Below are 17,113 nucleotides of genomic sequence, written 5' to 3' on the forward strand. Positions count from 1 at the left end.
ATGCTATAAGATCACCCCGGAGCCTTCTGTTCTCTGGGCTGAACAGCCCCAACTCTCTCAGCCTGTGTTCATAGCAGAGGTGTTCCAGCCCTCGGATCATCTTTGTGGCCCTCCTCTGGATCCGCTCCAGCAGCTCCATGTCCTTCTTGTGCTGGGGAATGAAGGACACTGAAAAGGCCCGAGGTACTTGATGCTTTCTTGGCTTTGGTCTTAGTGGCAAGGTCTGCCACCCTGGTCCCTGTGCTTAGTGACAGAATTTAGGGAACAGAAGTACTACTCATGGCAGACAAAGACTGAATCAGGGATTGCTTAGGCAAGAGGGACACTTGAAAGTTCATGGGCCTAGATTTAAGGCTGGCAAGGCAGTTGGCTCCTGTCTTGTAAAAGCTGGTCTCTGTCATCTTTGAAAAGGCACTAGTTAAAAACTGAAACATCTGGCCAGTGTGGTTGTGAAATCTTCAGCTTTGGAGATGTTCAAAACTTGACTTGACAAGTGCTGAGCAGCCATGTCTAACTTCGACACTAGCTCGCTTTGAGCAAGAGGCTGGACTGGATGACGTCCAGAAATCCCATCTCAATTCTTCTATGATGTTGCGATTATGCCCATTGCCTAACCTACGCATCTAAAACATGCTCATTGCTGACCACAAATACACTGCTAGCAGCTGGAAAACAAGATTTCAAAATTTGCTTCCACGTACATTGAAAACTGAAAGCGAGCTTTTTCAAAGTTGCAGATGACTCTAACCCATATGAAAACCTTCTATAACACAGAAGAGATTTACTGTTTCATTGGTGTAAAGAACTGCTTCTGCTATGGTGTCAGGACTGTACAGTGACAGTGTATAATCATTCCAGGCGTCCCCACTGGCATGAAAAGAAAGCTCTTAATTTCAAATGCTCTAATATACAATCTCAACATATTTCACTCTGAGCCTCATCAAAGAACGAGTCTCTTTCAAAATCCCAACAGCAGACAGATTTTGAGAGCAGAGGTAGAATTAGAGTGTAAGAAAAGTGTCACCAAAAGCTTCCCCTGGAATGCAATGACACTTAATTTAAGACGCTACCTATGGAGTCAACATAATTGGGAAGGGGGACATTCGTATTCAGCTTCTCATTTGAAGGCAGATTCAGCCACACAAAAAACCCAGCTTATCTCAGGCCTAATCAGCCTATTTTCCTTGTTGTTATTACTATATATTGTTGGCAGTGGAGAAATGAGATAGAGATCCTAATTCTAATTACTGACATATCAAAGAATCAGGGAAAGAATGAAGACTGCAATATGATCACTTCATGAAGAAACGAAGATGTTAAAAATGAGTTTAAGACCCACTTGTGAGTCTTATGCTGATGGCCAATACAGAGCATAGGACAGAAATTTATTAGGAACAGGACAGTTCCTGCAGGTCATGGGGTCTCTGTCACAAACCCCAGGAATGTCGAAGTCCCCTCTTAATGTGCTGTGTTTCTGTTAGTTGACTTGCTGGTTAACACTTTCATTAAAAAAATCTGAAAACGTATTGTATTTTGTTCAAACCTGCCTAACACAGATAAAGGCATTAGTATGGCTGGTATCTTTATACCATTGCTGTGTCTCCTTGGGAAGTTTGCTTCACAGCTGAATCCCCAGCAAATGAGCAGACATATGCTCAGAATGTGATCTGCAAGAGGACTACAACTACCAGGGCACCTCCTGCCCAAATTTCTGGAAGCAAATGTGACTTTTCAAAATTACATAGGTAACACTGACAACACTGACAGCTACTAGATCTGAGGCGAGGTACCTGCACAATTAAAACTTGAGTATCTCCAAGGACTTGATTAGACCCACCAATTCAGAGCTTATCCAATGAGAAACGTGCACCCTCAGCAAGTTCGCCGATGACACCAAGCTGTGTGGTGCCGTCGACACGCTGGAAGGGAGGGATGCCATCCAGAGGGACCTCGACAGGCTGGAGAGGTGGGCCCGTACCAACCTCATGAAGTTTAACCAGGCCAAGTGCAAGGTCCTACATCTGGGTCATGGCAATCCCAGGCACAAATACAGACTGGGCGGAGAATGGATCGAGAGCAGCCCTGAGGAGAAGGACTTGGGAGTACTGGTGGACGAGAAGCTCAATATGAGCCGGCAATGTGCTCTTGCGGCCCAGAAGGCCAACCGCGTCCTGGGCTGCATCAAGAGGAGCGTGGCCAGCAGGTCGAGGGAGGTGATTCTTCCCCTCTACTCTGCCCTCGTGAGACCTCACTTGGAGTATTGCGTCCAGTTCTGGAGTCCCCAACATAAGAAGGACATGGACCAGTTGGAGAGGGTCCAGAGGAGGGCCACGAAGATGATAAGAGGGCTGGAGCACCTTTCCTATGAGGACAGGCTGAAAGAGTTGGGGCTGTTCAGCCTGGAGAAGAGGAGGCTCCGGGGTGACCTTATAGCGGTCTTCCAGTACCTCAAGGGGGCCTACAAGAAAGATGGGGAGAGGCTGTTCAGGAGGGCCAGTTGTGATAGGACAAGGGGTAATGGTTTTAAAATAGAGGGAGGTAGATTCAGGTTGGATATTAGGAAAAAATTTTTTACCATGAGAGTTGTAGAACACTGGAACAGGTTGCCCAGAGAGGTGGTGGATGCTCCATCCCTGGAGACGTTCAAGGCCCGGTTGGATGAGGCCCTGAGCAACCTGATCTAGTTGGAGATATCCCTGTTCCTTGCAGGGGGGTTGGACTAGATGACCTTTGAAGGTCCCTTCCAACCCTAACGATTCTATGATTCTATAATATGATTCAGGAATATGATTCAGGAGAAGGAAAATACAGAAACAAAACTGGTGACCAGCAACCAGGCTACTGGAATTTAAAATAATGGGGTTTATGTTTAATTTTTTAATTAATAGTAATTTTTCTATGCAATGCACTAACAGTTCTTGTTGCTTAAAACATAAAGATTTTTATGTCAACATCACATCTTTTTCTACATCCTGAGAGTCTGTCAGTCCCTGTCCTTTCTTTCCTTCTACACCCCATTACAAATATTGACATTTCTCCTTTCCTGCATTCCCCACAGTCATTTTTTGTCTTTTTTTTCTGCCTCTGATCTACACTGTCCTGCCTGCTTTTCTCACAAAAACTCATCTACCTGCAAATCCACCCAAACACTCTTTGAGCTTCTCTACATAGTCCCATTTGCATGCACCCATTCGCTCTCAAAACTCACCCCACCGCATTTTCTTTCCTCTTCACAGAAGACAGACCTAACTCAACTTTCTTCATGTGAAAAAAGCAATAGAGTAACAGTGACTGGAGCTGCCTTGCTCTAGGAATTCTCTTTTTAACAACCAATATAAAAAAATAAATACCAGGAGAAAACTATTTCTCTTTTGATATCCAAGTATTTTGGAGCTGTTCCAACATCTTATCATATTTTTTCAACTACTCAGAGGACACTGAAGAGGACACTTCATTTCAATACTAATATACTTCACCATTCTTCGTTATGACTAAAGTAACATTATTTTCTCTTTTCTCAGCCATGAGAAGGCAAGGCTTGCTGTATTATCAAAGGACCGCACAGGCAAGAAGCCACTGGGTTCATAGTTTAAGTGACAGGACATCAACTACCTGACAAGGTCGATGACTCTCTCCCTTGGAGCAGTGCTGACTGGCTCATCATTAATCATTATGATCTGATCCCCTGGTATAAGCTTTCCTTCAGAGGGGCCGCCTGGAGATGAATGAAAAAAAAAAAAAGAACAGGTTAGTAGACCATTGTAAATGCACAGACACACTCTGTTCTTCACATGCTATGACTGTTTTTTTTTCCTTCAGTTAATGGCATATTTAGCACTAACACTATTTCTGACATTACCAGTACTTCCCCACCAGGAAAATCTTGAAAGCTAGTGGCTTAGCTAGTGGCTTTCTACTGAAGTTCCCCAAGTTAGATTCCAAAACCATATCTAGGCACCTAAATATAAGGGCTTGATTTTCTGGAGGGCAAAAAGGACCCATAAGAGGTGGCCTAATTCACCCTTTAATGTGTGATCAACCATACCTTACACATCCCTGGTCAATGTTTGTCTGATATTCTTGTAAGACCACCCTGAGGATGACTCATTTTGCTGTAAATAAATGATCCTGTTTAACTACTGTTAAGATCAGCAAGTCTTTTTCCCCAGTGACTACACCAGCTCTTCCTTGTTGCAACACATTGTTTCCTGTCCCAAGCAAAGTAACACTGGAGAACATCTTATTCCTTCTTCCTATGAAGCATCACTTACATATTGACAGTCATTCGCAGGTCTTTCCTCTGACTTTTCTGTTCTGGGCAAAACAAACCTGTTTCCTTCAATCTGAAGACGGTAAGTTTCTATACCTCCAATCTCTGAGTCTCTTTTCCTCTGGATTCCTACCACTTGGTGAACACAAGTTTTGTGTACATCCAAAAGCACTGTCACTTTCAGTTAGACACAGATATTTAGCATTAGTCTGAGTAGACAATCAGACATGTATATGTCTATGTGGATTCTGATGCTGTTAAAATGCATATTGAGTTTGTGCTTTATAAAATGCACATAACACTTTGCTTCTCAGCATGATTACATGCCCAGAAGAGGGTATGACATTACAACTGCTAATGAAAAGATATATTCTCTCCAGTCGTCTGCCTTTAAACTGCAATGATGATACATAGAAAAACGATAATATTACCAATATGAAAATAAAGTCTTAAAAGAAAATATATCATTATCAAAACCAATTCATTTAACAATTAAGCTAACGCTGTTCCTTTCCTCTGGTTGGTTTGAAAGCTTTACTTCACATATCCAGCATAAACGGATGCAAATCCACAAATGCTGTCCTGAACTCATCTTTCCTCCTATTCCCTCAGAACAGAATAAACACATTTTCCAAACTGAACTTTAACATGAAATTATATTAATAATGCTAACTTGTGAGAAAAGAACCATCTGGATCTAGTTCAAATATTAGTTACAATCCTCTTTTCATCTGAAAGCAATACAAATATAATCAATGGACACACGTGGGTAAATGACATCAGAACTTCACCAAAGTCGATTTTGCCTCTCCTCTGCTCTCCCTGGGTGTTCTGGAGAACATATCGAACAAGAGCAAAGTCAAATCCCTGCCCTTGGCTCCAAAGCAATTTTATGTAACTACTGAACTTTAAAGCATCGAGAGCAGGAGCCCAGTATTTAGGAGACTGAGTACTCCCAGGTCTGGTCCCCCATAAATTCAAAAATACCAGAAACCTCACTAATTTTCACTGCAAGTAAGACATTTAGGGATCTATTTTGACCTGGCTTTTTGCTACATAGTTATCCAGAAATATTAATTAAAATAAAATAAAATAAAAAGCCAGTAATACCATCCTTTTCCAAAACCAAATATTATAGTTAGAAACAAACATTATAGTTAGAAAGCTAGTTTCTCCTTGAGAAGCTGATGATAAAAAGAATGAAAAATATGTAAGTTTGAATCTTGCAACTCAACATACCTCTTGAAAACACTGATTAAATGGCAATGAAGGTGACATCAAACCAATATAAACATAATAGGGAGAAGACCTTCTTTCCTTGACTGAAGTGGGTCAACTTTTTTCAGGCAAACAATAGCAATGGCTCAGAGCAATAACCTAAAACTGGCTTTTTGTTAACACATTTCCATAACGTTCAAAAATGAGTGCAAGGAGTGAAACTACTCAGTAATACAAGACTTAATATCCTACCTAGTATTTATGGTTACTTTGTCTGCCTGATTATTTTAACAGTACTCAAATTTGTAACTGTATTTCACCTCAGGAGATTAAGTTCAAGTTTGCTTTTGGGGTCAGGTGGGGAAAACATACCTGGTGTTACTGAGCGTACAACAACTGGCTTTTCACTACCAGCCACAAACCCAAATCCCAGCACAGGATCCCTCCTCATTTCGACTTTCCGAGGGGCTGGAGGGGTTATTTGGCAGCTCTCTATTCGAGGGTCTTCAAATGTGGCTGATTGTGTCATGTGACTGTGAAACAAATAAAAGATGGAAAAGGGAAAAAAATCATTAAAACATGATTTTGTGGTATCTATTTGAGCCAAGCAATTTCTGCAATGATATGAGATGAATACCTGAAATGTTCTCACTACAGGAACTAAAACATTAACTTAATAATTTTCTCTGAGATTTTCTTATACACATATTAATAATGCTGCTGGCAGGTCTCAAATACTAATCAATAGTATCAGCCTATAAAGAGGTCTCTCTTTGACAGCATACATTTAATCATACTCCATATACGAAAGAAAAATAACCCAACAATAAAGGCTTTGTCATCTGTACTTGAATTTCTTATCCTTCATTTGTTGGAAGGGAAATATAATAGTGACTACTCATAATGTAAAACATAACTATTAGAGTCTGCCAGCCTTTTGCAAGAAGAGAGGACACAAACTTAAATTTGATCTTCTAAAATATTAAGCAAGTTTCCGAGCTAGCCCCCTCAAACAGACTAGGGAAAGCACAGCTCTACATTTACTACTTGAGCAAACTCCAAAGTCATTCCAAACTGCTCCAGGGAAAAAAAAAAAAAGATATTAAGAAAATCTATTTATCAGCCATTACTAAAATACTTTACTTTCAGCTACAGTGTTATGACAAAGCTTACTTATTGCACCTAGAAGACAAAATTCTCATGGCTGGAGGGAAAGATCTTGATTTTTCAAGCAGAAAATAAAAAGGAAGAAAGCTATCCAACATGACACATCCATGAAAGAGGTCATGGTTTAAAAGCATAGAGACTTCTAAATTAACATTAATAAACGCTGAAATGTGACTGATGGTATATGCAGACTGAACTGGAACATACTTTGTGTTTCCCACCCAATGTCTGGAGCTCCCTGCTGAATCCCAGCTACCAATTCCCAGTGTCGATTATACAGACAAACAGAACATTCCAGTGTCATACCCTACCAAATGTCATTAATCGAACTCATGTGCTTCAGGAAACATAGTCACCACTGCAGACAACAAACAATACCTGGTCAGTGTAGCATGAAGTCAAACCACAGCTCATGGCATCAGGTTATTGCAGTCTTGACAGAGCTCAGATAGTATTTATTTAAAGCTTTCTGCCCAAAAGTTAACTTTTGTTTTTTAATCTTCAAGAGACTGTAAATCTGCAGGTGCTGAACTAACTTCAACTCTTGGTGGATAAACGCAATAGTCAAAGGGAGCCAAGTCCCAACCCTGTCTGCAGGAAAGGCACAGGCTCCTGTGCTGAGAAAGGTAACGGCCAGGTGTCCAACCTAACGCCACAAAGGACATCAGCAAGGCAGACATCCCTACAGCAGTAGGCAGTATCATCTGTTTGGAAGTTAGTCTCTTCATAAATAACCAATAATATGAAAATCAAGCAAATTTTCCATGTCTTTGATAATCTTGCATACAACATGTTATAAGACGAGAGTTAGGGGACATCCCATGCGACCAGAATTGTTCTCATCTCCTGACCCTTTTGCACCTTCAGAAACAATTGCCTGAAGAACTACAGACAGGTGGTCCATCAAGAGAAAGACATTCAGTATCAATTACGGGCAATAATTCTCTGCCCTTTCCTCAACACATACACCTTGGGCATGACACCAATTTCCATTCTCTCCATGGTCTGCTTCTATTACCGATACACAGAACAGCAGCAACATCTCAGTAAACTGTCAGTGTGAGTTTATTCCTGTAACCATATTTTTCTAAGGCTTTTCTTCAAATTAATTCCCTATCCCTATTACTAGATTCAGTCTGCCTAAGAGTAACATGCTGCCTTTTTATGCGTATGATCAGACGTAGCAGAAGCTAATTCCTTACAAAAATAGGAGAGAATATCTGTGTGCTCTCCTACTATCTGCAGAAGGTGAACTCAGCAAAGAATATATGTTTTCTTTTACTCAGTAGAGCATCACGTCTGATACATCATTCTCCTCCTCTTCCTGTTCCTCCAGTTTTTGTCAATTAATTTTAGATAATTTTCTATTATGTTTATTCAAAAGAACTGTTAGAAAATCCAGAGTTTTATGCAGATTCTTTATGAAATCTGTCTTCAAGACCTCCCAGCCACTCTCCTCCCCATCAACTCCTATTTATGATTTGGGCTTGTAGATACTCATTTTGTCTTTCAAATAGGATGCTTTCTGAGGTGTCACTGGTATTTAAAGAACTATCCATTTCCACTTGTGAACTTTGCTTTGGTAGAGAGTACAAAACTCCACATTTGTCACCTCTTTTTGGTGACAGCTTTACCAAACTTCCCACAAAGTTAAGATGTTTTATTTAATCTTTTCTTCCTAATAGCTGTTTCCATTTCTGTAATTAGGGCACTACAAGCTGATGCTGTCTCCAAAGAGGAAACGCAGTATTTACAAGCAACTTGAAAATACTGCTTGAGCCTTTGAGAAATACTTCTCTGCCATTGTATATCCTCTCTCGTCAAGTGCTTGTGTAGTCTGGTTTGAAAACTAAACCATGGAGAGAGAAAAGAAACTAACAAAAATCCAAAACCGATAACCCAACAACAGTTACACTTCAGATAACAAATTCCAAGAGCAGACATAGAGATTTGCTTGAAAGAACAGCTCTGCTAGTGGATGCTTCATTCCAGCCACTGCATCGGCTTGTACTGAGAAATTGCAGCAGTAGCAGCAGAACATCAGTTATTCAAAGCCTAAGCAAGAGGATCAGCAAGTAACAGTGCATCCTGATTCTGAGTGGTGCAGCAGGTTTTATTGATTCTTAAGGTTATCCACCTTCAAATACATCAACTAAAAAGGCTCTGCATCTCATGCTTCTACAGCTTGCTGCATCAGATATTCTTGTATCATTCCATATGTTGGAAGTGTATTTCAAGAGAGCAGCAAGATACATGAATATGATCCCAGAGAGATTAAATGAATACTCAAAGCTTTATGTGATGGTACATTGACAAACCCACTTCCTCCTGTGGCTAGTTCATTATTGAAATGCCACTTGTAGTATCACAGTTCAAGAGTAATTTGAATTTCGCATTAATTGAAGGCATTTGATCTCCATCTCAGCTATGGAAAATGTCGACTCCTGAAGAATAACTATGCTAAGAGATCTAAACTGGAATCTAATAAACTTGGACTCAGAACAGCCACCTTGGGGAACCTTACACAGAGCATCACTTAAACAGTGAAACATTTTGTAAGAATAACTCCATCACTGCAAACTTGCCATTTGCTTCAAACACATTAAAAAATGTCTTTAGGTGGTACCAAGCCTAGATTATACCTAAAGATTTACTTTTCTGAAGGGAAAATGGAAGAAAAGGAGAAAAGGCTAAGATTTTAAGTACGAACTGTTCTTTCCACGTACACAAACACAAGCTGCCCTTAGATCACCTTTTCAAAGAGAGACACTTACTTCCTACCATTTTCAATGACTGAGATGAGTCTCTGATTTAGAAAAGGCTATCTTCTCTGATATACTCTTATTGTGAGCAGTTGGAGACAGCTACCATTATTAAGGAGAGTAATTCTTAAGAGAATTTCTTGAACAGAGATTTTATATACCAGCCTCTTCCAAGAGATAAACTACTGGCTATGGAAAATCATAGCAGAAGTGTAATTCCAAGTACTTATGCTCAAAAGCTCTCCGTGGCAACTACTCTAATCAAAAGAGAGGGTAACAAGGGAAACGAGAGAGAAGGCATCTGAGCGTGTATGTACCAACACACAGAGTAGAACGGAGGCGTTGCAGGGTGGCATAAAATTGGTGTGCACGCTCATCGCTAAAGAGGCCTACAGTGAGCGAAGGAGGAAGAAAATTAGGAAAGAAGAGCACCTTGAGCAATACTGACCAGCAGCAACAAGGCAGCGAGCCCCTGCAAATGCAATTCAGCTGCTGAGGACATTATGGGGAGCCTAACGTAACATACCTGAATTCATGCTTGGGAAAGTCAGCAGTACGGTTTAAGGCTGGCACTTTGAATCTTTAGATCATTAGCTTCATAATTATTAACTTAGTAATGCTTTCTATGGAAACCGTCTTACTTTTTTCCTCAGGCAAATTACACATTAAATAACCCAAGGAGTATCTAAACAAAGACTGTAATTAAAATGAAAGCTTGCTTTAATAATGTACATTAGTAATTAAAAGCAAAGCATCTGAGCACAAAGCTTTTTCAGCCTTTGGTTTTGACATGTCATTCCCTGACAATCAGGGATTAGTGGGCTAATTCTGAGAGGTTTGTCTACGGCAGCTAAGAAAAGCCTGTCCTCAGCAGGCTGAAATGTGTTATGCAGGAGTTTGCATTTCCAGAGGAAAACACTTAGGGGTCGAACTCTTCTGAAAAACTCAAAACCACGGCATGAATCTGGCAACCTTGGTTATGATAAACCTTATTTTGGAAATATGTGACAAAGGCCCTTGAGAAATTTTAGCTCCATTCTGCAATGATATTTGAAAAAAGAGCAGGAAAGGTGATACCTCAAGGTAAGTTTAATACAGCTGCATGGCCACAAGCACTAATATAACTTAACTGTGCATCACATCATGACAGCACAGAGACAGGCTGAATTTTGGTGTGGCGTTTTGTATTTCCATATTACAGCTTGTTTCAATTACTTCAAAGGTTAACATCAGTTCTCAATTTCAAGGGTTTTAATCCTTAGCTTGTGCAATGTCTCTGCTATACAGATTGATTTACCTACAAAATAGACTCTCTTTTGACTTGAGACACAGCAGGTGTAATCCTGGTCAATGATGGAGAAGAGTCTGTGGAAATGTCAAACCACTCATGGGATGATGAGTGGAAGTGGGTGAGGAGGATACAGATAAGGACTTTTTATAAAAAGTTTAATTCAGAAATAACAAAACCACTACAAACTGTTGAGCACTGTTAAAATCCTGTCTCATTAACTCGGAAGAGGTGAAGGACCTGCTTTGTTGATTGCAGTTGTGATTTCCAAAAAGACCTATGCAAATTAAGGATATCAAACAAACCTTCATTTACAATTGTCCATCTGAATCCCCGAGACCACGAGACTCTGCCCATCCTGTCCCAATACTACATCCTGATTCATAGTCTATCAAGAGCCTTGGGTTGTGCACTCAAAATTTCCTTTGTAACTGGAAGTCATAGAAGCTACTGAAGCAACACAAGAAAGTAAATTTGATTCTCACTCAATCACCTGTCTTCAGGAGTTAGCTGTAAGTAAAACGGCTTGAGACTTGAGACAGTATTATGGAAAATAATAACAACATGAGAGTATTTTATAGTTTTCCCCTTGATAATCTGGAAAGACTATCAAAACGATGACAGCTAAAAGAAAACCGTCATGTGTGAGAAAAAAAATACACAAACTCTCCAAAAGATGAAAAATTGACCTTCATTTATTTAACTAGTAGCTAAATATGAAAAAATATCTCCTCCCTCCCTCCTTCCCTTCCTCTCTTCCTCCCTCCCTCCTCAAGTTCCTGGCAACCCTCAGTATACCTCAAATTAATTTATTTTCTCCAAGAAATCCCACAAGAATTATTAAGAACTAGGACACTAGTGTCAAAATCATGCATCAGCTGTATCTGTCTTCTAGTTGGAAATGACATTTCAGGAAAAAGTGCCCAAATAGTTATTACATTGCTAAGTGAAATTGCTGCTTTTACAGAGAATCTGGTGCCTTGACACACTCTTTTTTTGCTCCATTTTGCAGCAAACCAGAGAGTCGCTCACAGCTCCAGAGTTCTTTTTAGACATATTCAATAGACAAAAGTTTTATTTTCAGCTGTTCAAAAAGGAGTCCATTTTTAACACTTCAATAAAATATTCCCTACTTTTTCACTGTTTTCATACAGGTGTGTATGTTGAGAATTCGATATCACAAGCACAAAATATAACTGGGAAGATTTATCAGTTTTGGTTTTTTTCTTTCTTTCTTTCTAAGACTATTTTTCTGCCCTGGTGTCAATTCCATTTTTTTTTTTCATAAGCTTCTTCAGCAGTTAAATCCTCTAAAGTCAGGTCACTTTATAGCACCCTAGAAAATGTTTGGCATATGCCATCTGGATGAACATATGGTAAAAATGTAATTAGAAAGAAAAAGGTTTGCTGGTTTCAGAAGAAGTTGGTGACAGCTTTTTGATAAAATTGGATACAGGGAAATCTGACACGTAAAAAATTTCAAAATCTACTCTTCCTCCTCTGCTGGGCATGATGTGCGATCTAAAGCAAGACAAAGTGAAGCAAAATCACAGTGAATAAAACTGACATGAATACAAATTTAGACGGATAAAAAGATTTATGCTCAGCTTCAGGCAGACACTGGGAGAAACACACTGAAAGCATATTTTACAATGACAATTAGCACCCTCATATTGAGAATATTACATGTGATACGTGAACCTTGCAATCTGCATATACTGTATATGAACACTACATATAGGAAGAAAACAAACTTCTATACTTGAATCCCATGAAGACATGGAAATAAGCCCAAGCCCCACTGCAGACTAACGATTGTCTATTTTGAGTTTTGTATCTACAGATTGTCAGAGAGGTTTCCTTTTGTTTTCCTTCTCTCAAGATGGCCACAAAAACTTCTGGAGCTCTGTTCATGATGAACATTGAGTTTCCTGCCTGCTGTATTGAGATGGGGCTTTTCAGGCACCAGCCAAATAGCAGAAATTGCATAGAAACATCTCAGTGAGAATTAGCCGTGGAAAAGAAAGGGCCACAGAGGATGGGAAGGAAAGATATGAAGGGACTCTGCAGAGAGAAGCTATGAATATCACAAGATGAGTTACAGAATGAAGAAAAAAGGACAAGAATGAAAAAAAAACAACATGGTTTTCAACACTTGACTCGTTAGAAAAAAATCTCAAAGGAGCATCTCTCCCAAAGGAAGAAAATAGGAGCTCCCAGCAACACTGGCCACCTGAATGCTGGAATTGCCTCCTCTGCAAACAGAGCGTGATGCCAGCCTCTGCCTTCCTTACTACCTGAAATGCACAGCCAACATTGCTGCACTGACAGAGTATGTCTAAACTGCACCTGTACACATATGGCAAACAATGCACGCCGGCAGCCCCTCCCTTAACATGTAATTATGCTGCTACACACTGAACTGACTGGCATTTCTACATCCCGTATTTTTCCTGGCAACGTTTTCCTGCCAGGGTGACACTGGCTTCAGCAGAGGTGCTCCCAGTTTGGAAGCCTGTAAGTGGAAGGAGATTCAGTGGCCCAGTCTGTTGGCTTGAGCAGGTTTTCACAGACAAAGGAAGCTCACAAATTATTCACATGTACCAGACTGTGGCTGAAGAGCCGACTGCCTCCCACAAGCAATTCCAGAGCAAGCTCTGTGCTGGGGCTGCGTGGGCACAGGGAAACTTCACCACTGGAGGAAGCAAGGCACAAGAGAAAGGCCAGGGCTTAACAACAGCTGGTTATGCCAAGGGTCTCAAATGAACCACCAGCTGGACCTTGCCTTTTCCTGGAATAGAAATTTAGGACCCCATCAAATCACTGGCATTTCCTTCCTGGAAGGAGCCTTTCAGCAAGTTGGCTCTTGCTTGTGCAGCACAGGCTGGTGGTACAGCTCAGGGAGGCAGAGTGTTTCGCCACCTGCCTGTCCCAGGTCCTTCAAGAAGGAAATCATGTGAGCTGGTTTTGATGAGAATTACTGGGCTCTCCTCCAAAGCAGGAATTTCTCACACTTACTGGGGTAGGATCTGAAGTACACCTTGTTTTTTTCTCACAAAAGGCATTTTTCTTTACGTGATCTGAGCAACTCCATTTAGGATAGCAAACTACGTTGAGTTTGTTTGCTATCCTAAACAAAAGCTCATGGAAGATCATGAGCTTTTCATGATCTTCCACGCATGCATAAATAAACCCTGTTGCAACTAAAGACATAGCAAGGGGAAAAAAAGATCATCTACTGAACTGCAAATACACAATAAATTCATTTGGGTCGAAAGCGTCCTCTGGAAAACAGAACCCACAATTCCTATTCATGCTGCTTTTGAGAGGTTTCACACTAACCCCATCAACAGTGATCTGTTGGCTCCTGCCTAGCCGAGCTCTGCAGCAAACAGCACAGAGCTACGCTGAGGGCCCCCAGCGCTTCTCACCCAGCGAGGAAAAGGAGCTGCCATCTCCAACTCAACATCAACGATTCATCCAACTGAAATGTTAAAAAAAGAAAAGGGGAGGAGAAACACCATGGGAATAGCTTGTAAGGTGCTGATTAAATCAGGAAAGCTCCTGACTAGAAAAATCTGGTCTGGTGCAATGCTGGAGGCTTGCTCCGACACGCACGTATCACTCTCTGTAAATGCTAAGGGTGGGTATCCTGATAAGGTGGTAAGAAGACAGAATCCAGATTTAATGTGCCCATTGTAACCCCCTGGTACAGCTGGGCTTGGCATGAACAAACAGCTGAAATACCAAAGCCCCTGCTTCAGCATCTCTGTACCTGCCTCACTCCTGGTAGCTCAGCACAGCTACGAGCGTATGGAGACAGGTGCTTACAACAGAAGTAAAGCCTGTTTGTTTCTCCTTTGAACTTCATCTTCCTCATTCTTTCAGCAATTGAATGGATGAGCAGGTCACAGAAAGAGCTCTGAATTATCGACTAATTTCCTTCCTTTTCACAGTTTACACCGGAGGGCTCCTGAACCAAAGCAAGGCCTTCTGGTGGTACCACATCAACCCCGCACTTCATCTATTGCCTCTGCAGCAAAGCACAGCCGTTCTCAGGTGGAAATTAAACATCAGCTGGAAGCAGCAATCAGGTGAAAGCAGCAACATATGGGTCAGTAGATACAAAGTGGGTACTCAATAATGCAGCTGCTTAGTTTATCCACAATCACATATTCAAAGGTTCAGGGATATAAACTACTATGTCATTCTGGTGGGTACAGCTCTCCGCACTTGGAAGCAGGTCAGAGAGTTGACTTGAGCAAAAGGCAACTCAGCAATCCAGTTAGAAACGAGTTTTTCTGGGTTCAGGGGTACATGGTGATGCAATCTGTACATCAGTACAATAAGCTGTCTCCTGTTTCCCATGCCGGGCACGAATTCTCTTCCCTGGAGATTTGAGCACAGGGAAGCTTAGAAAGTTGCTGTGCTTTTATAAAGAAGTCCAAATTCTGCAGTGAAGCAATGAGTGCAAGAAAAAGCTTTTAATTCTCCAGCTACCAGACAGGAGGGAGTTTATGTAAAGAGAAACGGATCTACAACTAACCAAGGTGTATAGAATTAATTTAAAAGATTTTCATAATAACTCATAAAAGCCCCAAAATCAAGTGTTCACATTCTGTAACTAAGTCTTCACAGTCAGTCTTCAAAGCAAATCTCCTAATTCTGAAACAACTGCAGAGAAGGCCTCCAGGACAGAGAGGAAAAAGAGAAACCATCTCTTTCTTTCCCCTTTCTTTTAACAACATACAAACTGAGAGGATTACTCTTCTTGACTGTTGATTCGGGAGTGTGCTATTATGACTCTTCAGTAAATGCAAAATGAGAAAAAGAACTTAATTGAAATAATCTAGAATGACAGATTGCACTGACGGGAAGTGAGGCTGCCAGATAGAGCTGTCACACAAAAATTAAACTCAGGATATAGAAAAGAGAAAAAATCAGATGAGTGATGTTTTTTTTTTTTCCCAGATAAATTATTCGCTATACTTCAGCACAACATGGCTGAATGATTTTTCTGGGCCTACTTTTTCATTTCAAAGCAAGTTACTAACCTTTCTAAGCAAGAGCACTTCCAGTAACCACAGGGTATTGTATATACCTTAAAAATAGCGGTGCTGCTGATCATACTTCAGCTTCATTACATCCAAGAAGCTTTTGCTAAATCCTGTGAGTAATTTCTATTTGCCTATATATGAACAAAAATGCCCAACTACTAATCCATTATGTTTGACAGTATTTACGTAAATATTATTAATGACAGTATGCATGGAAATTATGTACAAGAAACACTACCTCCTTGCATTCATAACTGCCAGCAAGTTTCCTCAAGAGGTAGAGGAGCTAAAAAGCAATATTTGACATTTCAAAACAGACTCCTTGGGGTTAAACTGGGTTGACAGCTGCTGTAGGGAAGCCTATTCAGATAGAAACTCCTTACTTACAGGTAAAGAAAAAGGTCAAACACAAATGTCACTTACAGTAACCTTGACAAAAAAAAAAAAAAAAAAAAGGGAAATTACTATGGAAGTTGTAGCCAGGCTGATCAGCACATCGAATCTCCCTGTTCATCTCGAGAAGTCTCAATTCACTGTAAACAGATAGTGGAAGCCCTAGTATCCATTTATTTAAATGTACCAGAATGGGAGGTCACACACTGTGGAATGAAGGTCATGGATTTTAGTGAAACACTTTGATTTCAGTGTAAAAAAGTGAAAGAAAATGCTATGTTAGGGACTCGAAAACGAGAAGGGTGTATATCCAGGTGAAGCTGGGATGCTTTGTCCCAGACAGTGGCCGACTCGATACAATGGAATAACACTGATCACAGCATCGTACATGCAAAACACAGGAGTTTATTGAGCCAGTTAATAATCAGCCAATATCTAACCCAACTTTAGTAATATCACTAACATACCAAACATATATGAGATTACTGATACCTTTTAATATAAATATTTATTACGTGATCTGCCAATATAGCCAAACTTTTTGTTCACTTTAGCAATTTCTAACAGGAATCATAATGTTAGGTGAAGTTACTGCAAAGTTTAAGATACTGGGATTGTGCTCTTTTCCCATAGAGGAAAATAAACGTTTACGACTTATGAACTAAAACGAGAAACGAATAGGCAGAGTGAGCTGTGCAACTCTTGTCTACACAGCGGCAGTCACAGACCAGTGTCGTCTCAGTAGAGTAAAATCATAAAACTAGAGAAGAAACGTATTTGGAGACATTTTCTCTTTTAATATTGCATGTTGGTCTTCTACTATTCTTGACCTACCACAAATATTTCTTTAAAGACAAACTTACCATTTTGAGAAAAATGTAACAAATAGCTGAATTAAGGAATGAATTTTTTTCTCCAATATATGCAGCACATATTGTTTCATGATTTTCTTTCTCCT

General features: G+C 40.3%; 1 protein-coding gene across 2 annotated transcripts in view; it reads right to left on the reverse strand.

Annotated features, from left to right (window-relative positions):
- FRMPD4 (FERM and PDZ domain containing 4) overlaps window positions 1–17,113 on the reverse strand; it is a 421,749-nt gene that overhangs the window by 66,665 nt on the left and 337,971 nt on the right. The window contains exons 3-4 of one of the 2 annotated variants that reach the window (XM_086609395.1): window positions 5,861–6,021; window positions 3,613–3,715 (exon numbers count right to left, since the gene is read on the reverse strand). In XM_086609395.1, coding sequence (XP_086465521.1) covers window positions 3,613–3,715; window positions 5,861–6,021 — 264 coding nt within the window. Of the gene's footprint in view, window positions 1–3,612; window positions 3,716–5,860; window positions 6,022–17,113 lie in introns of those variants that run through there. The other variant, XM_086609402.1, reaches the window with a different exon arrangement.

Source organism: Tauraco erythrolophus, chromosome 1 (assembly GCF_009769465.1).
Source record: "Tauraco erythrolophus isolate bTauEry1 chromosome 1, bTauEry1.pri, whole genome shotgun sequence".
Lineage (NCBI taxonomy): Eukaryota > Metazoa > Chordata > Aves > Musophagiformes > Musophagidae > Tauraco > Tauraco erythrolophus.